Raw genomic sequence first — 21,305 nt, 5'->3', positions numbered from 1 at the left:
GTGTGTGTGTGCAGGAACAGGGAACCGCTGGGCGTCTGTGTGTGTGTGTGGAGGAACAGAGAGCCTCTGGGCGTGTGTGTGTGTGTGTGTGGAGGAACAGAGAGCCTCTGGGCGTGTGTGTGTGTGTGTGTGCAGGAACAGGGAGCCTCTGGGCGTGTGTGTGTGCAGGAACAGGGAACCGCTGGGCGTGTGTGTGTGCAGGAACAGAGAGCCTCTGGGCGTGTGTGTGTGCAGGAACAGAGAGCCTCTGGGCGTGTGCGTGTGTGTGTGCAGGAACAGAGAGCCTCTGGGCGTGTGTGTGTGTGTGTGTGCAGGAACAGAGAGCCTCTGGGTGTGTGTGAGTGTGTGTGTGTGTGTGTGCAGGAACAGAGAGCTTCTGGGTGTGTGTGTGTGTGTGCAGGAACAGAGAGCCTCTGGGCGTGTGTGTGTGTGTGTGTGCAGGAACAGAGAGCCTCTGGGCGTGTGTGTGTGCAGGAACAGGGAACCGCTGGGCGTGTGTGTGTGCAGGAACAGAGAGCCTCTGGGCGTGTGTGTGTGTGCGTGCAGGAACAGAGAGCCTCTGGGCGTGTGTGTGTGTGTGTGTGTGCAGGAACAGAGAGCCTCTGGGCGTGTGTGTGTGTAGGAACAGAGAGCCTCTGGGCGTGTGTGTGTGCAGGAACAGAGAGCCTCTGGGCGTGTGTGTGTGTGTGTGTGCAGGAACAGAGAGCCTCTGGGCGTGTGTGTGTGTGTGTGTGTGCAGGAACAGAGAGCTTCTGGGTGTGTGTGTGTGTGTGCAGGAACAGAGAGCCTCTGGGCGTGTGTGTGTGTGTGTGCAGGAACAGAGAGCCTCTGGGCGTGTGTGGGTGCAGGAACAGGGAACCGCTGGGCGTGTGTGTGTGCAGGAACAGAGAGCCTCTGGGCGTGTGTGTGTGTGTGCAGGAACAGAGAGCCTCTGGACGTGTGTGTGTGTGTGTGCAGGAACAGAGAACCTCTGGGCGTGTGTGTGTGTGTGTGTGTGTGTGTGCAGGAACAGAGAGCCTCTGGGTGTGTGTTTGTGTGTGCAGGAACAGAGAGCCTCTGGTTGTGTGTGTGTGTGTGTGTGTGTGCAGGAACAGAGAGCCTCTGGGCGTGTGTGTGTGTGCAGGAACAGAGAACCTCTGGGTGTGTGTGTGTGTGTGTGCAGGAACAGAGAGCCTCTGGGCGTGTGTGTGTCTGTGTGTGTGTGCAGGAACAGAGAGCCTCTGGGCGTGTGTGTGTCTCTGTGTGTGTGCAGTTACAGAGAGCCTCTGGGCATGTGTGAGTGTGTGCAGGAACAGAGAGCCTCTGGGCGTGTGTGTGTCTCTGTGTGTGTGCAGTTACAGAGAGCCTCTGGGCGTGTGTGTGTGTGTGCAGGAACAGAGAGCCTCTGGGCGTGTGTGAGTGTGTGCAGGAACAGAGAGCCTCTGGGCGTGTGTGTGTGTGTGTGCAGGAACAGAGAGCCTCTGGGCGTGTGTGTGTGTGCAGGAACAGAGAGCCTCTGGGCGTGTGTGTGTCTGTGTGTGTGTGTGCAGGAACAGAGAGCCTCTGGGCGTGTGTGAGTGTGTGCAGGAACAGAGAGCCTCTGGGCGTGTGTGTGTGTGTGCAGGAACAGAGAGCCTCTGGGCGTGTGTGTGTGTGTGTGCAGGAACAGAGAGCCTCTGGTTGTGTGTGTGTGTGTGTGTGTGTGTGCAAGAACAGAGAGCCTCTGGGCGTGTGTGTGTGTGTGCAGGAACAGAGAGCCTCTGGGCGTGTGTGTGTGTGTGCAGGAACAGAGAGCCTCTGGGTGTGTGTATGTGTGTGTGCAGGAACAGAGAGCCTCTGGGCGTGTGTGTGTGCAGGAACAGAGAGCCTCTGGGCGTGTGTGAGTGTGTGAAGGAACAGAGAGCCTCTGGGCGTGTGTGTGTGTGTGCAGGAACAGAGAGCCTCTGGGTGTGTGTGTGTGTGTGTGCAGGAACAGAGAGCCTCTGGGCGTGTGTGTGTGTGTGTGCAGGAACAGAGAGCCTCTGGGTGTGTGTGTGTGTGTGTGCAGGAACAGAGAGCCTCTGGGCGTGTGTGTGTGTGTGTGCAGGAACAGAGAGCCTCTGGATGTGTGTGTGTGTGTGAGTGTGTGCAGGAACAGAGAGCCTCTGGGCGTGTGTGTGTGCAGGAACAGAGAGCCTCTGGGTGTGTGTGTGTGCAGGAACAGAGAGCCTCTGGATGTGTGTGTGTGTGTGTAGGAACAGAGAGCCTCTGGGCGTGTGTGTGTGTGAGTGTGTGCAGGAACAGAGAGCCTCTGGGCGTGTGTGTGTGCAGGAACAGAGAGCCTCTGGGCGTGTGTGTGTGTGTGTGTGTGTGTGAGTGTGCAGGACAAGGTGTGACAGCTGTAATCAGAGTAATGAGAACCTTCCGTTTTACTGCCAGAGGAAGACTCTGGAAAAGCAGCGAAGCTAAACTGCACTTTTCTAAAACACAGGTTAAGCTACAGCTTGCAATCGGAAAGCTGCACTTTAGGAAGCAGGAGCAAGGCCTGGTAGTGTGTGTGCAAGTGTTTCACTGTGAATGAGGGACCTCCGTTCTGCTGAGGAGCTGGAGAGGGCCTGGACACAGATATAAGGCAATCGGTGAATGAACCTGAGACAACACAAGGAAACAGTGTTCAAGCAGTGAAATGCTGGGACCTGGACACTCAGTCCTCAAAAGGCTGGAAGCAACAGATTCACTTGTTTGAATGTGGGTTGGCTTCCTGAGCTGGAAGGTTCATTTCCAGATGATGTTACCTAATATGGTGACGAAACATCAGTGAGCCTCTAGTGAAGCACTGGTGGAATGGCCTGCTCTGTATTTATGTGTTTAGGTTTCCTTGGGCTGGTGATGTCATTTCCTGTTCTTTTTCTCAGGGGGTGGTAAATGGAATCTAACTCAATATGTTTGTTGGTAGAGTTCTGGTTGGAATGCCATGTTTCGAGGAATTCTCGTTTGTGTCACTGTTTGGCTTGTCCCAGGATGGATGTGTTGTCCCAGTCAAAGTGGTGTCCTTCCTCACTTCACCTTCAACAACAAAACCTACAGACCAACCAACAGAACACCCATGGGATCTCCGAGGGTTCTTAGCAGAGACAGTAATGCAGAGACTTGAACGGACAGCTCTGCCAACCATTCAACCCAAACTTTGGGTCCGCTACGTGGATGACACCTTTGTCATCACGAAACAAAACAAATTAGAGGAAACTTTCAAGACCATCAATAATACCCATACTGGCATAAAATTCACTGAAGAGGAGGAAAACAACAACAAACTGCCATTCCTAGATGTCACAGTAGAACGAACAGCCAATGGGGAACGTCAAACCAGCGTCTACAGGAAAGCAACACATACAGACCAAATACTGAACTACTGAAGGAATCATCCCAACACCCACAAACGAAGCTGCATTAGAACATTATTTCAACGAGCCACCATACACTGCAGCACAGAGGAACTACACAGAGCAGAGGAAAATCACCTACAGTGTATTTAAAAAGAACGGGTACCCAATGGACACAATCCATTGACTTCTCAGCAACAAACCCAAACAAAAAGACAAAACCCATCCAGAAACCCTCACCACTCTCCCCCCCCCCCACATCAAAGACATCTTGGAAATGACTGCCAGATTACTCAGACCCCTTGGCATCATGGTAGCCCACAAACCCACCAACACACTAAAACAGCAGCTAATGAACTTGAAAGACCCGATACAGACAATGAGCAAAACTAATGTCATTTACAAAATACCTTTCAAGAACTGTACCAAACACTACATTGGACAAAAAGGCAGAAAACTAGCCAGGATACATGAACATCAACAAGGCACAAAAAGACATGACCCACTCTCACTAGTATCCTTACATACAGATGAGGAAGGACACCACTTCGACTGGGACAATACATCCATCCTAGGACAAGCCAAACAGAGACATGTACAAGATTTCCCAGAAGCATGGCATTCCAACCGGAACTCTATCAACAAACACATTGACTTGGATCCCATTTACCAACCCCTGAGGAAAAGAACAGGAAATGACATCACCACCGGAAATGGCGTCATCACAGGAAACGTGGTCACCAACCCAAGGAAACCATAACACAGAAATAAAAAGTGGGCCATACCACCAGTGCTTCACCGGAGGCTCACTGACAATGTTACCTAGTATGGTGACAAAACGTCTGAATACAAACTTTGCAGCTCAGCGAGCAAACCTACATCCAGAACCTCAACCTGAGCTACAAATCTTCTCAAAACTCACTAGATTCACTTGTTACTTGAGAAGAAAAATTGGATAAATGCTTTAATGAGAAGACAGAGAGAGAGAGCACTGTGGGGAAACAGCAGGGGAGTGGGATGAATGGGACTAGCAGGACAGGCTGAATGGTCTTTTCCTGGAGTGTACCTCTGATTGCCCTCCAAAGAGGAGGTGACTAATTTGATGAGAGTGCACAAGCGGTTCAGGTAGGGAATCTCAGGCCCTGCTTTCCCACACAAGAAACTTTCAAACTGCGACATAATTCAACATCTGGGTCTTTCAGAAAGTAGGGACAGGAGGCAGCCATTAGATCTTGGCTGATTTTAATCCTAATTCCCTCTAACCATCTTTGTAACCGAATGCTTAAGCCCGTTAATCAAAGGAAATCTGCTCAACCTCAGTGCTAAGGTTTTTATTTAACACCAGCAAGAAGAATGAAGAACAGCCTTCCAAGCCTGAGCTGCCACACTTGGCCCTTCCACAATAAAAATGTCTTCACTTACAGAATCCGTCCCCCTCTATTCCCTTCCTATTCATGTATTCAAGCCTCAACACCATCCCTGGTGGAGACAGAGAGAGAGAGAGGGGGGTGGGGGAGAGAGTTCCAGTTTGACAATTCTCTCCAGGTGAGGAAGGGTGTCCCGATATCACCCTCAATTTGACGGTTCTGCACCTTATTTAGGACTCCACCCAGTTTCTCTGTACCTGCCTTATCAATCCCTTCATCCTCCTAAACACTCTGATCAGATCATGGCTTCTGAGGGAGTACCAGCCTATTCCATGGAACCTGTTCCCATAACTACACACACGTAGTCCCTTTGGAGATCTGAAGCTGAGAGCTGACAGACTGAGGAGAGAAAACATGCTCACGTCCAGGAGGTCGCTCAGGTCGTGGATGTAATACTTGAAGACGGAGCTGTTGGTGGCCTCCAGTGCCAGAATATACTCATTTCTGGCCTTGATCGCCTTGAGCTTGTTCTCCGTGTATTTTGCCTGACGCTGGGAAGAAGCAGCAACAAAGAAGAGTTAGACTTCCTCAGACCCATGCATATGAGAGATTAAATACATTTATAACATCAGAACACCCATGTTTAAGGGTCAAAGATCAGTAACAGGCTCAGGAACAGCAACCAGGGCTTCGAAAGATTGGAACAAATGGAAGTAGATTCAGCCTGTGGTGAGATAGTGATGGCCAACTCCGATTGAGTGTCTGGGTTCGTGCTGGTCTCTCACTGTGGGGAATGGATCTGTACAGAACAGGCAAGGTGTCTAACCCATTGCAGGGTCAGAATACGGGAGGGGCTTCAGTCACTGAGGAGTCGGAAGAAATCAGCCACGGTTCCAATCCCCTGCCCCACTCCAGCAATCACTGAGTAGGAAGTGCAGGGGCTGAGGAACAAAGAGACCTTGGAGTGCAAGTTAATAGCTCCTTGAAAGTGGAGTCACAGGTAGATAGGATAGTGAAGAAGGTGTTTGGTATGCTTTCCTTTATTGGTCAGAATATTGAGTACATGTTGCAGCTGCACAGGGCATTGGTTAGGCCACTGTTGGAATATTTTTGTGCAATTCTGGTCTCCTTCCTATCGGAAAGATGTGTGAAACTTGAAAGGGTTCAGAAAAGATTTACAAGGATGTTGTCAGGGTTGGAGGATTTGAGGTATAGGGAGAGGCTGAACAGGCTGGGGCTGTTTTCCCTGGAGCGTCGGAGGCTGAGGGGTGACCTTATAGAGGTTTATAAAATTATGAGGGGCATGGATAGGATAAATAGACAAAGTCTTTTCCTTGGGGTCGGGGAGTCCAGAACTAGAGGGCACAGGTTTAGGGTGAGAGGGGAAAGATATAAAAGAGGCCTAAGGGGCAACTTTTTCACGCAGAGGGTGGTACGTGTATGGAATGAGCTGCCAGGGGATGTGGTGGAGGCTGGTACAATTGCAACATTTAAGAGGCATTTGGATGGGTACATGAATAGGAAGGGTTTGGAGGGATATGGTCTGGGTGCTGGCAGGTGGGACTAGATTGGGTTGGGATTTCTGGTCGGCATGGACGGGTTGGACCGAAGGGTCTGTTTCCATGCTGTACATCTCCATGACTCTCTCACTGGTGCAGGGGTCAGGGATTCAGATTTTTGTATCGTTGGGATCTCTTTTGGCACAGAAGTGACCTGTATAATCGAGGCAGGTTGCACCTGAACAGGAAAGGGATCAATATTCTGGTGGGAGATTAGCTAGTGCAACTTAGTGGGTGGGCTTTATATTAGTCTGGCGGGGTGGGTGGGACCATAGCAGTAGTGAGAACATTGAGGCTGGTTCAGAAGTTAAAGAGAACAAGTTAAATAGACAGGGCAAGCAAATACATGGCAGAGAACAAGGGAAAATTGAGGAATTAAACAGCATTTATTTCACTGTAAGAGGCCTGACAGGTAAAGCAGATGAACTCGAGGCATGCATGGGAATGTGGTACTGGAACATCATAGGTAGTACAGAAACACAGCTGAGGGAGGGACAGGACTGGCAGCTTAATGTTCCTGGGTACAGAAGCTATAGGAAGGATAGAAGGCGAGGCAAGAGAGGAGGAGGAGTTGCATTTCTGATTAGGGAGAACATCACAGCAGTCCTTAGACATTCCTGGGGGATCATCCAGTGAAGTGGAACTGAGAAATAAGAAGAGGGTGATCACTTTGAGGAGATTGTACATTAGGTCCCCCCAAGTAATCAGTGGGAAATTGAAGAGCACATATGGAGGGAGATCGCAGCTATCTGAAAGAATAATAGGGCTGAAATACTGGGGGATTTTAACTTTCCAAACATAGTCTTATGGACTTGGATGGGGAGAGATTTGTTAAGTGTGTTCAAGAATATTTTCTTATCAATATTAGGAGGGCCCTACTAGAGAAGGAGCTAAACTCAATCTTCTTTGGGAAATAAGGCAGGGCAAGTTACTGAGCATTTTGGGATCAGTGACCATAATGTTATTAGTTTTAAAAGTGTTCTGTCTTGTATAAAGTTCTAAATTGGAGCAAAGCTAATTTTGACGGTATTAGGCAGGAGCATTCAAAAGTTGATTGGGGTAAGCTGTTCGCAGATAAAGGGTTTACTGGCAAGTGGGAGGCTTTCAGAAGCGAGGTCACCAGAGTTCAGAGACAGTGCATTTCTGTTCGAGTGAAAGGCAAGTCTGGTAGGAGTAGGAAACACCAGATCACTACAGATATTGAGGCTCTGGTCAAGAAAAAGGAGGCGGCATATGACAGCTGGGATCAAGTGAATCCCTGGAGGAGCGGGAGGATACTTAAGAGGGAAATCAGGAGAGCAAAAAGGGGACACGAGTAATCTTTGGCAGATAAGGTTAAGGAGAATCCACAGAGATTCCACAAGTACATTAAGGGCAAAATAGTAACTAGGGACAGAATAGGGCCCCTTAAAGATCAATAAGGCAGTCTACATGTGGAACCACAGGATTGAGTGAGATCCGAAACAAATATTTCATGAAAATATTTACTGTGGAGAAAGACATGGAAGCCAGGGAACTTGGAGAAATAAAAATAGTAATGTCTTGAAAAGAGTCTATATTACAGAAATGGATATCTTAAAACGCATAAAGGTAGATAAATCCCTAGGACATGATCAAGTATATTGCAGCATATTGTGGGAAGCTAGGGAAGAAATTGTGAGGCCCCAGAAGAGATACCAGTATCATTGATAGCCAGGGGCGTGGTGCCAGAGGACTGGAGGGTGGCTAATATGGTGTCATTGTTTAAGAAAGGCAGTAAGGAGAAGCCAGGGAACTATAGACCGGTGAGTCTGATGTCAGTGGTAGGTAAGTTGTTGGAAGAGATTTTGATGGAGAGGGTTTACATGCATTTGGAGAGGCAAGGTCTGATTAGGGATAGTCAGCATGGCTTTGTGAAAGGGAAATCCTGACTCTCAAACTTGACTGAGTTTTTTTTGAGGATGTGACGAAAAGGATAGATGAAGGCAGAGAGGTAAGTGTTGTCTACATAGACTTTAGCAAGGCCTTTGGTAAGGTTCCACATGGTGGACTGGTTAGTCAGGTTAGACCACATAGGATGCAGGGAGAGCTAGTCAATTAGATATTAAATTGGCTTGACGGTAGCTGACAGAGGGTGGTGGTTGGCGGTTGTTTTTCAGACTGGAGCCCTGTGACCAGTGGTATTCTGCAAGGATCGCTGCTGGGTCCACTGTTGTTTGTCATTTATATAAACTATTTGGATGAGAATTTAGGAGGCATGGTTACTAAGTTTGTGGATGATACCAAAATGGGTGGACAGTGAAGAAAGTTATCTAAGTGTACAACAGGATCTTGATCAGATGGGCCAATGGGCCAAGGCATGGCAGATGGAGTTTAATTCAGATAAATGCGAAGTGTTGCATTTTGGTAAGATCCAACATGCATTTGCTATAGGAAAGATGTTATTAAACTGGAAAGGGTGCAGAAAACATTTACAAGGATGTTACTGGGCCTGGGGGGTTTGAGTTATAAGGATAGACGAGATAGCAGGAACCTTTTCTCCCTGGGGGTGATCTTATGAAACCTTATATAAAGTAAATAGTCAAGGTCTCTTCCCTAGGGTAAGGGAGTTCAAAACTAGAGGGCATAGGTTTAAGGTGAGAGGGAAAAGATTTAAACAGCATCCGAGAGGCAGATTTCTCACACGAAGAGTGTTGCGTGTATGGAATGAGCTTCCAGAGGCAGTGAGCACAATTACAACATCTAAATGATCATTGGACAGGTACGTGGATAGGAAAAGCTTTGAGGGATATGGGCAGAATGCAGGCAAATGGGACTAGTTCAATTTAGGAAACTTGGTCAGCATGGATGAGTGGGGCCGAAGGGCTTGTTTCCATGCTGCATGACTCTATGGCTGGATGGTCTATTCACACTCACTGTTTGACCTCTATCAGGATTTTAACAGCCACTGAGATGTTACTGAGATAAATGAGGAGAGCAGGGAGGCCGGGAGAGAAAGAGGTGGAGAAGATGCTAAAATGCCAAACCTTCTCCTTCATTTTCTCAATCTTTCGGACGGAGCTCCGCCTCTGGTGCTTCTCTTCGAATCGGATGTTTGCTGCTGGGTCCGGGGAGCGGCCGAGCATCCGATCATCCTGCTTCACTGAGCGGCCTATCTGCTTCTCTTCCTGTTTCTCAGCCTCCTTCAGCTTACCCTCCGCACTGATACAGTCAGCATTGTACATGTGGTAGGTCTTCATAACCTGGCAAGCAGTGACACTCAGTCAGAACCCTGTCCCGATTACTGTGCAATTCACCGTCAACACATAGGAACATTTACAAATAGAACTCTGTACAACTGTCTCCAAACACTAGGCATTGCCTAGTGGTATTATCATTGGACTGTTACTACAGAGACCCAGGTGATGTTCTGGGGACCCGGGTTCAAATCCCACCCCGGCAGATGGTGGGAATGTGAATTCAAAAAATATCTGGAATTAGTAATCTAATGATGACCATGAATCCATTGTTGATTGCTGGAAAAACTTATCTGGTTCATAATGCCCTTTAGGGAAGGAAACTGCCATCCCTACCTGGCCTACACATGACTTCAGACCCACAATGTTGTGGTTGACTCTTAACTGCCCTCTGGGCAATTGGGGATGGACAATAAATGCTGGGCCCAGCCAGTGACACCAATATCCAGTGAATGAATAAAAAACCTCCGAGACAGGGACAGCACGGGGTTAGATACAGAGTAAAGCTCGCTCCACATTCAGATTGATGGTGTTATCAGAGTCATTGTGACATGAGGCATATGGGTTACCAAATAAAGTCAGGGATGGGAAATTGCTGTGGAGGAAACATCATTGGATCATTCAGTACATGCAGTGAGCTCAGGGTTTGTGTGGTAAACCATTTATACAATTTGTTCTCCATCTAAAGACGAAGTTGGGGGATGGGGGAGTGGCCGTTCAGCCCACATTCTCTTCCCACAATTCAATCACATCACCAATGATCCTTTAACCTTCCACCAAGCTCCATAACCTTTACTTTCTTCACCAACAAAGATCTCTCCATTCCTCTTTGGAAATGTTTAATTGACGCCCACATTCCAATATCTCTGGAGGAGGGAGTGGCAGATTTCCAGTGTCCTCTGGGTGAGGAACAGCTGCCTTCAGCTCTGAAAGGCTTGGCTTCAATTCAAAGGATCTGCCCCTTGTCCGGGGCTCGCAGTCGCCAGTGTGGGATTACACCGGCATCACATGGGGTACTCAACATACCAAGAGAGTCTGCGATGGGAATTCTGCCTCGGGAGAACATCTGCTCATTTGACTGAAACATTAAAAAAAAACTACACATGACAAATCCCACTATTGCAAAATGTTGCTGTTTAGACAAGTGCTGACAACTATGTTAATGTGTGCTTTTGGCACCTTTCCAGGGAGATTCTCTTCCACAATTTGGTGCCTGGTGCCAGGGGAGTGCAGCTGTATTTTCTGCTGACAAGCTTTTCTGCAGCTTCTCGACCATACGGTGGGGGGGAGAGTGGGGGCAGGGTCCAAGGTCCCTCGCTGGGGGAGAGAGGAGGACCCAGGTCCCCAGGCTGGGGGAGAGAGGAGGCTGCAGGCTAGGGGAGAGAGGAGGACCCAGGGTCCCTGGCTCGGTGTAGGGGGCGAAGACCCCTGGGTCTTGGGGCAGAAGATGGCTGGGCAGGCTCTGGGGCCTGTAGTTGAGGGGAAAGAGGGGGTTAAGCTGGGGTGTGCCCAGAGCCTGTAACTGGGCGAGAGACTGGAATCTGTTCCCCGCTGGGGACACGAGGAGATGTTCCGAACCAGTCCCCACCTGATGGACTGGTCACAGCCGGTCAGTGTTCCTCAGGCCTGTCACCATGTCTAGTGGTCAACTGTGATTAAATGTGTTCATGGAGGATTCATGTTTCCCCAGCCTGCAAGCTGCCCTACATTGATGATTCTCTGCCTTCCTACACCAATCAGAATGCGAAAGGACTGATGACCCTGTTGGATGACATTTGATTGTCACCCAAACTGCTTTGCTGCCACGCCCCCAACACCATTTCCAATACTTTTTAAATATCTGAGAAAGAGAAATGTTCGGTGAAAACAACATAAAAACCAAATCCTGTTAACTTCCCGGTGATTTTACTCCTGGGTTATACACAGCCATGTCCTAAAGATTGATCTTCAATTCCTGGAGAGTCTAGGCTAATCCTCAAGAGTTGGCAACCCCTCCAGCAGTTCTTCAAAAGAACGGTGCATGGACGGCAGATTAGTTTATATTCATTCCCACATTGTCGGCGCCCTGGCTAGGCCAGCCTTTATCGTCCCTACAGGGCGGTTAGGAATCAAACACCTTGCTGTGGCTCTGGAGTAACGTGCAGACCAGACCAGGTAAGGATGTCAGTTTCCTTCCCTGAAGGACATTAGTAAACTAGGTGGATTTTTAGAACAATGACCCTTAGTTCCAGATTTTATTTTATTGAAATCAAATTCCACCATCTGCTATAACAGGATTCTAACCTGGCTCCCCCGAACATTACTTGGGTCTCTGAACAGTCTGTCAATAATACCATAAGGCCATCACCTCACCCTAACACAAATTAATGCTGTAATTAACAAAAGCTGATGTTCTACAAGTATCATCAGTGTCATTCTGTGACAGGCAAATATCAATTTCTACTTCCTGTCAAAGGGTATATCTACTGTTGGTGGTCAAATCCCTACCTATTCCCCACAGTATGGGGCAGCAAGGTGGCTTAGTGGTTAGCACTGCTGCCTCACAGCACCAGGGACCCGGGTTCAATTCCACGTTCTCCCTGTGTCTGTGTGGCTTTCCTCTGGGTGCAGTGGTCTCCTCCTACAGTCCATAGATGTATAGATTAGGATGGATGGGTTTTGGGAAATGCAGGGTTAGAAGGATTGAGTAGGAGGTTGGATCTGGGTGGGATGCTCTTCGGAGGGTCAGTGTAAACGCAATGGGCTGAATGGCCTACTTCCACACTGTTGGGATTCTGATTTTATGAAATAGCATTGTCAAATGATGCGGTTCCCAACAAGGTGAGCAGACAGAAGAGGCAAGGCAGTCAGTTTGAAGGATATTTGAAGTTCATAGGGATAGCGGTTATGTGTATCAAGTCCTCTTAAACTTTGCAACAAACCATTTTGAGTGAGCTGGTGACCTGTTTCAGCTCATCACTAAAAAATCAGTTCACATAAATAGACTAATGACTGCACTGTAATAGGTCACAGTCAGGAACTCAGTTCTTGTTCTGCAATAAATATATTGCAACTCCAGGGAATTCAACTCCTAGGAAATGAGCAGTTTTAGAGAGATTAAACTCAGAGTCTCAGTCATTGAGAGTAAAAGGACATGGAAGTATTGCATTTTTGAGAAATTGCATTGAGACAAATTTTAAATTAAATCTCTGCAGAGAGAAACCAAAACAATTTAGGAGATTGGGTTACTGTGTCTGGGTGGAATATGTTTTTAATTAGATTGTTAATAGTCTAGAAAACTAGATCAGGTTAATTTCCATTTTCAAGAGGTTGCCATCTAGACTGCATTAATCTGATGTAATGACCGTGTAAAAGGAAAAGTTAAGTTAAACTACAATCGCCGGTCACCAAATAGTCAATTATTGATTGTTTTCTCTCTCTGAGTTTGGTGCTCACTAACACTTTTGCACCAGTTCAGTTCCACCGATCTCCAAACACCCACTGGTGCCTAACCAGGGGATATTCTCCAATGTACGGAGCGCTGCCCAATTAAACAGAGAGCTACCACAACGAAAGCCTGATACTATTATCTTCTTGAAAGATAACGAACAGGCACACTCTCCAGCAGTGAGGTTGTAGACAGCAATCTAGGGGTCAGCCTGAGGTTACAGAGTCTCCTTTAACAATAAGAACATGATCCTAAAAATGTAGGATGAGGGAATCTAACCCAGGGTTCTTGTGTTGGGCCCCAAGCCTTGGTGACAGATCAGCAACGCATCGACCCACACGCTAGCTGAAGACTAGCATTTACCACTCTGCACCTCCCTATTCCAGAGGCTCAAAACCGTGAGAATCCTTCCTTCCCTCCATCATCTGTACCACCCTGAAATCGACAGGTTTGTAAGCTCCCAGTTTGACTGTGCCCCATGACATGTTTCTGATCCATGTGCTGTATTTACAAAGGCCACTGGCAACAGACACTGACTGGGAAGAGTTGCAGAAAAGCAACAGACGAACCGCAAAGTTGTGCAACTTTTTGCACATTTTTAAACCTCGTACCTCTCTGGGAACCGACTGGGAAAATCGCCTTGGTCAGGCTGAAGGATCAAGCAGCCACTCAAAAGCCAAAAGTGGGCGGCACGGTGGCACAGTGGTTAGCACTGCTGCCTCACAGCGCCTAAGACCCGGGTTCAATTCCCGCCTCAGGCGACTGACTGTGTGGAGTTTGCACGTTCTCCCCGTGTCTGCGTGGGTTTCCTCCGGGTGCTCCGGTTTCCTCCCACAGTCCAAAGATGTGCAGGTCAGGTGAATTGGCCGTGCTAAATTGCCCGTACTGTTAGGTAAGGGGTAAATGTAGGGGTATGGGTGGGTTGCGCTTCGGCGGGTCGGTGTGTGGACTTGTTGGGCCGAAGGGCCTGTTTCCACACTGTAATGTAATCTAAAATCTAATCTAAAGTGGGAAGTAGAGACTGGAAGTTCCAGCATTCCCAGTATCAGGCTATTCTCTCAGCAAGAAGCCCAGGATCAACTCTTGTTGAGATGATGACACCCCATGTTGCCAGTAAGGTGACCAGCTGCCCACACAGGGTGACCCATTGAGACCCTTCAAATCTCTTCGACTGGCCAATGAGAGGTCTCAGCTACTGCTGGCCCAGGATGGTTGACAATGGGCCCTTTTACCTTGAACTTAATTCTGGGGAGGGTGAGAAGCAAGCAGGCTATGGGTACCTCACCAACCCGCCCTTCCCGCCTCCAATCTCATTGCCTCTGGGAGCTAGATGGTCATTGGTGCAGAAACGATGTGCAGGGTCTCACTGGGAGAAGCCACATGTTCGGAGAGCTGGGTCAATCAGGTTGGGCTGAATCACATCCATCTGCATGGCTACAATTCAGAGATTCTGTAATGTTTTCACCAGATTAAGGGGATGAGATCGGGTGCATTGAAATGTAATATTTCCAGTGGGATAGAGTACACAGTCTAAACTGTAGAGCCAGACATTTCAGATTAACACTTTACACAGTGTGACAGAAATTTGGAATCTTCTTCCAGAAGCAGCAGTTGATGTCAGATCGATGGCGAACATGATTATGGTGCGATTCTGCAATCTAAAGATAGTAAAAGATCTGGGTCAGAGCTCGGTATATCGAGTTCAGTCACAGGTCAGCTAAGTGTAAGAGGGTACTGCAGATGCTAGAGATTAGTGCCGGGAGTGTGGTGCTGGAAAAGCACAGCAGGTCAGGCAGCATCCGAGGAGCAGGAGAATCGGCGTTTCAGGCAAAAGTCCTTCATCAGGAATGAGGCTGTGAGCCGAGGGGGTGGTGAGATAAATGGTGGAGGGGGGGGGAGGGAATGAGGAAACTGGTGAAGTCCACATCGATGCCATGGGGTTGGAGGGTCCTGAGGTGGAAGATCAGGCAGGTCAACTAAGATCTAACTGATAGGTGAAGCTGGTGAGAGGGGCTGAATGGCCTCTTCCTGGTCCTACATTCCAGTCGGTAATTCCGGAAGGGAGAAATATTTGAAGTAGAAGGTGTGCACTTTGTTCCTGCAGGATTTGGAGCTGGGCTGACTGAGAGTGGTGGGGGAAGGCAGGGGATTGGTTTGTTAAGAGACAGCCCTATCCTGAAGGTACAGGGACCAGGGCAGGCTCTGCTTCTGGAGCTCGTGCTGTGAGTGAGCCAGTTACAGGATTCAGATATTCAGACACTCAGAGAGTTAGGGGTCTATACTTCCTGCAGCAGCCCCTATGTGACAGTGACTCCCCCCCCCCCCTCCCCCTCCCCTCAACAGGACTGTACCCACCTTCACACTTTCCAACTCACAAAACATGGATCTGCTTCAGAGCTGGGGCAATGAAAGAGGAACTGAAGATAACCCTGGGTCAAACACCAGAAAAACAAGAAATATTTTCATCTGCAACAATGCGACTGGCTGTGGCCAAGAGACCGCTTTCCTTTTTGTGAAAAGAGGGCGGCAGGAATTTTCCAGTCACTTCTGTTCCTGAGAGGCGTCCATAAAAAAACAATTAAAATATCACAAACAAGGTGGAACCGTACTCAAAATAGCCCAGCACAGGACACCCTGACCATGAGCTCAAGCACTTCAAAACAGAATTGTGACCTCAGCAGATATTTAGTTCTTGTTTTAGATGAGCTGGAATGAGACCAAGCCCCAAGAGCAGTCTAGCCATTAGTTTACACAATCACACATATCCCCAGAGAAATCTGGCTGCCTTATTGCAGAGCCACTACAATGGAGGCTAATGTGAGACCGCTCATGGAAGCCAGTGCCAGATGTTTGATGAGGAACCAATAAAGGTTTCAAACTCTGAAGTAATCACCATTGAGATGTGTCCATGAGCCTTCCAAAGAGAGACAAGAGGAACTTGTTTGAAGTTTTTAATGCAGGAGTGAACTAATAGAAGCAAAGTTACTGACAACGGGACTCCGTGCACACAGTCCAGATCCAATTGTTTGACAGCATGTGAATATGATTCTGAGGTTGCTGACCAGCCATGACCTTGAATAGCAGAGCAAGCTTAAAGGACAGAGTGGTTCCTCTGTTCCTATATTCTATGACAGATCTCTGATCTACTAAACCTCCTGCTTTCACTGCCCATTTACATCCTTCCCTGTTATAGATTCTATCCATACAATTAATCTCCTGAACAAAAACTCCACAGAAATATTTTCTGGTTCCCAAAGTTAATTCAGCAAAACTTTAGAATATTTATCCTGCCTTCCCGCTTCACTATTCACCGACTAACCTAGGTCATGCACGATCAACTCACTCTTGCCGAATCAAACCAGAGAAACAACTGAGATCCAAACAGCTACAGATCCCAATCCAGACCCAGAAAGGTGGCTCGGTTATTTGGTGAAGTCCCAATGGTCTACGTTACGTCAGGAAATGCTGATGTAATATTTTGTTTTGACCAATCACAGGCAACAATGGCTGAGTGACAACCACAGCATCAACAGTCACTGAACTCACAGGACCACAATACCACCAGCGAGCTTCTGATCACTTCTAGGACAGAGTCAGACTGCACAGAAACAGGCCCTTCGGCCCACCATGTCTACGCTGACCAACAAACACCGAGCTACACTAATCCCAATTACCTGCACTGGGTCCATAGCCTACTGTGCCCTGGCAATTCAAGTGCTCATCGAGATGCTCCTTAAATACTGTGAGAGCACCAACCTCCTACACCCTCTCAGGCAGCATCTTCCATATTTCTAATATCATCTTGTTTAAAATATCCTTTCTTATATCTCCTACCAACCACTTTCTACTCAACCTAACCATATCCCCTCTGGTCTTCGATATGTCTGCCATGGGGGGGAAAGGTTCTCACAATCGACCCTGTCTCTGCCTCTCATAATTTTGTATCCCTCAATCAGATTCTCCTCAGCCTTCTCTGCTCCAGGGAAAACAACCCCAGCCTATCCAACCTCTCCTCGTAATTGGGACTTTCCATCCCAGGGCAACATCCTGGTGAATCCCCTCTGCACCTTCTCCAGTACAATCACATCCTTCCGATAATGTGGCGACCAGAACTGCACACGTTATTCCAACTAACATTTAATGAAGCTGTAATGACTCCTATTTTCTACACACTGGCTAATGAAGACAAGTATCCCACAGTAACTGAATGACTATTAAAGGTTAGGGGAAAGGAATAGAGAGTGAAGAGAAGTGTGGTGTCACAGAGCCACAGAGATGTACAGCACGGAAACAGACCCTTCAGTCTAACTTGTCCATGCCGACCCGATATAAACAGCCTAATCTAGTCCCATTTTCCAGCACTTGGCCCATATCCCTTTAAACTCTTCCTATTCATATACCCATTCAGATGCCTTTTAAATGTTGCAATTGTACCAGACTCCACCATTTCCTTTGACAGCTCATTCTATACATGCATCACCCTCTGTGTGAAAAAGTTGCCCCGTAGGTCCCTTTTAAGTTCATTAGCATTGAATTTGGATTGTTTCCACAGGAAGGGTAGACATTAAAGGGTGATCTGATCGAGCTGTTTGAAATTGTCACAGAATGGGACAGAATGAACAGAAACAATCGGTTGCAGTGACTGAGGGTCTGGATAAAAGGAGTGTAACTCTGGAATTAAATCAACAAACATGTGAGAAGCATAGTCATGATTCTAACAATGTTGTGTCAACATCAAAACATCGATTAGACAGACTTAGAAGGAAGAGCAAATGAAGGAGACACAAGGGATTGGGAGAACGTCACCTGGGAAGAATAAATATCATAGTGTAATGGTGGACTGAATGGTCTGCTTGTATTGTTGTGCCCCTCTCCCACAATAATCCACAGGAGAGGTTGACGTGACCAATAGGCAGCCATGTCTGGAGTTATCAGACAGTTATTACTCTGACAGAGACAACTGGATCTACTCTCTAGCTGTTTTCGTGACTAAATCTGGCGTCATCTTTCCACAGCCGCCATTAATTACATGACCATACAACCTCAAAGTCATTGCCTCAAGGATGATGTAGAGTTGCTGAGCGACTTATTTCCTGTTGCCTTTCAGCTGCTGCTGAACACCTCATTAAAAGAATGAAGCCTTGACATTATAACCTCTTCATTCAAACTTCAAACACATCCTGCCTGCTTCTCTTCTAAATGACTCAGGCACTGCACAACACGGAGGCATTGGGAGGCTCCTACTTGCTGCCCTGCATTCAGTTCAATTGTAGGAACCAAGCGTTTTTTTTTTCAGGTGGGCAATACATAAAGAGACTTCCTCCATCCAGCCTCTTCCTACACATCATGACCTGATGAAGGCCAAATCAGAAACTAGTGTGTGTTTGGCAGCGGGGGGGGGACTTGTTCCCTTTCATTGGAAGATGGCTTGAGTACAACTGTAACTGCTGGAATACCATCCTCCCCCCTGCCGCACTCAGCTCTGCGAGGGTCAGTGTTTCAAATCCCAGGTGATAATGAAGGGTCAGACTGGAACGTATATTTGAATTGCTGCTCTCAGACTGTTTTACAAAATAAATTCCAATCTATCTCCCAGTAAGAGGTTTCTTAATAACTCTGAAATGCCCCTGTGTGATTATATTCCAGTTACACTCAAGTGACTGAAACCCACCCATTCCATCATCAACTCATGTCCATCAGTGTGGTGCTGGAAAAGCACAGCCGGTCAGGCAGCATCCGAGGAGCAGGAGAATCAATGTTTCAGGCATAAGCCCTTCATCTCCATGATGCCTGAAACATCAATACTTCTGCTCCTCAGATGCTGCCTGACTGGTTGTGCTTTTCCAGCACCATACACTTTGACTCTGATCTCCATCATCTGCATCTCCCTTTCTCCTCCATCTAACGCCCATCAATATGCATCTCCCAGGAAGAGCCATTCACCTAAAACACTATCAAGCTGGGGTCAATTGAAGCTTTCAAAACTGAAATGGAAAGATTTCTGTTGAATTAAATGTATTAACGTCTACAGGGTTTCTCAAATGGCAACGAGGGACAGGCAATAAATGCTGACCCAGCCAGCAACACCTATGCCCCTTGAGGGAATAAACTAAATATAAGCTGGAGTGAAGATTCAGATGACTGAAAAACTCATGAAACAGTATGGCCTTCTCCTGTTTCTGTGCTCCAACGAGACCATCTCGTGATGAGCAAACTCAGTACAACACAGAGGGTTTGCTAGGACACTGAGCATTACATTGAGTGATTATGTTATAAAAGGAATGCGGCAGTGAAGGTGGCAAGAGATAAATTGAACTCACCGTGTACAACTCATTCAAAACTTTCATCAGATCTTCATGTAGCTGTCCACCGATCTCCTTACTCTGTAACCAGGAAAAAAAAAACGGTGTTAGAGCAAGGTCCCAGCCGTTCATTCTCTCTGTCCTGTCGTGTAGGTCAGTGTGAAGGTTGGGAATGTGAAGCCGCTGTTGTCAGTAACTAGGTTGCACAGGAAACGAATCCTCGTTGTTTTGGTGAGATTGCCTCCTGTGGTGCCTGGATATGATATTATTTCACAAACAGCCACAGTCTGCACAGGTTTCTACATCCTGAAAAGTTCAGAAATTCCCAAACTGATTTCCAGGGATTCACTATCATAGTCCAGAAACTGGGGAGGTCTGGAATGAGCTCAGGTCAGGTCAATAAGATAAAACTCACCTCCCACAGACTACCCAAAGCTTCTATCTCTTTGGGAAATCTCAGCCACTCGAATGAGTCACACACATAGCTCAGCAACTGTCAACTGCATTCCTGTCTACCGGTCACAGGGCAATCATTTCACACAATTCCAGCATTACTCTGGGTCCAACTGAGAAGCAAGGCTGACTTTATCCTTAAATATGGGGAATGTAAAATAGGGAATGACATATTCACACAGTGACTGTTCAGGGTATTGAATGTACCACCTGGAAATGTGGTGCAGGCAAGTTCAATTGAGGTATTCAAGCAGGAATGGGATGGTTCAGGAATATGGGGAAAGGGCAGGAGATTAGCACGAGGGAATAGAATCAGTGCAGGCATGATGGCTCGACTGTCCTCCTCCTGCAGTGTAACAATCCTGTTATTCTGTGAACTGCATGCAACTTCCAAAGTGCAGTGACTCTGGATTCAGGCTCTGGATTAAAACAAAGAACAAAATACTTCAGATGCAGAAAATATAAAATAAAAATACAAAACACTGCAAAATCACAGTAGGTCAGGTAGCATCTGTAGTGAATGAAACATAATGAATAATGTCTTACGTTTAAAATTGCTAGTGCAAATGCAGGGTTGATTACATCTAATCATTTATATAAATGATTTGGATGTAAATGTAGGAGATATGGTTACTAGATTTGCAGATAACACCAGAATTGGAGGTGTTGTGGACAGGGAAGGTTATCTCACTGTACAACGGGATCTTCATCAGATGGGCCAATGGGTTGAGGAGTGGCAGGTGGAGTTTAATTTAGATAAATATGAGGTGTTGCATTTTGAAAAGCAAATCAGGGCAGGATTCATACACTCAATGGTAAGATCCTGGGGTGTGTTGGTGAAACAAGAGACCTTACAGTGCAGGTTCATAGCTCCTTAAAAGTGGAATCGCAGGTATATAGGATAGTGAAGAAGGCATCTAATATGCTTGCCTTTATTGGTCAGTGCATTGTGTATAGGAATTGGGAGGTCATGTTGCGGCTGTACAGGACGTTGGTTTGGGCACTTTTGGAATATTGTGTGCAATTCTGGTCTCCCTTCCATAGGAAGCATGTTCTGAAACTAGAAAGGGGTCAGAAAAGATTTACAAGGATAGAGTCATAGAGATGTACAGCATGGAAACAGACCCTTCGGTCTAGCTCGTCCATGCCGACCAGATATCCTAGCCTAATCAAGTCCCATTTGCCAGTATTTGGCTCATATCCCACGAACTCATTCCTATTCATATACCCATCCAAATGCGTTTTAAATGTTGCAATTGTACCAGCCTCCACCACTTCCTCTGGCAGCTCATTCCATACACGTACCACCCTCTGTGTGAAAAGGTTGCCCCTTTGGCCCCTTTTAAATCCTTTCCCTCTCACCCTAAATCGATGCCCTCGAGTTCTGGACTCCCCCACCCCAGGGAAAATACTTTGTGTATTTATCCTATCCATGCCCCTCATGATTGTATAAACCTCTATAAGGTCACCCCTCAGCCTCTGACACTCCAGGGAAAACAGCCCCAGCCTGTTCAGCCTCTCCCTATAGCTCAAACCATCCAACCCTGGCAACATCCTTGTAAATCTCTTCTGAACTCCTTCAAGTTCCACAACATCTTTCCGATAGGAAGGAGATCAGAATTGCATGCAATATTCCAACTG

At 47.1% G+C, this 21,305-nt stretch overlaps 1 protein-coding gene across 2 annotated transcripts in view; it reads right to left on the bottom strand.

Annotated features, from left to right (window-relative positions):
• Positions 1–21,305, bottom strand: part of srgap2 (SLIT-ROBO Rho GTPase activating protein 2) — a 196,215-nt gene that overhangs the window by 103,021 nt on the left and 71,889 nt on the right. For both annotated transcript variants that reach the window (XM_087973417.1, XM_043716324.2), the window contains exons 4-6: positions 19,230–19,292; positions 9,273–9,488; positions 5,131–5,259 (exon numbers count right to left, since the gene is read on the bottom strand). In XM_087973417.1, the coding sequence (XP_087829543.1) occupies positions 5,131–5,259; positions 9,273–9,488; positions 19,230–19,292 (408 nt within the window). The remainder of the gene's footprint in view (positions 1–5,130; positions 5,260–9,272; positions 9,489–19,229; positions 19,293–21,305) is intronic.

Source organism: Chiloscyllium plagiosum, unplaced genomic scaffold (genome assembly GCF_037043375.1).
Source record: "Chiloscyllium plagiosum isolate Xiang-an unplaced genomic scaffold, Cpla_swu_hap1 HiC_scaffold_26, whole genome shotgun sequence".
In the NCBI taxonomy this organism is placed as follows: domain Eukaryota; kingdom Metazoa; phylum Chordata; class Chondrichthyes; order Orectolobiformes; family Hemiscylliidae; genus Chiloscyllium; species Chiloscyllium plagiosum.
This window is presented reverse-complemented; position numbering and strand designations above follow the sequence as displayed.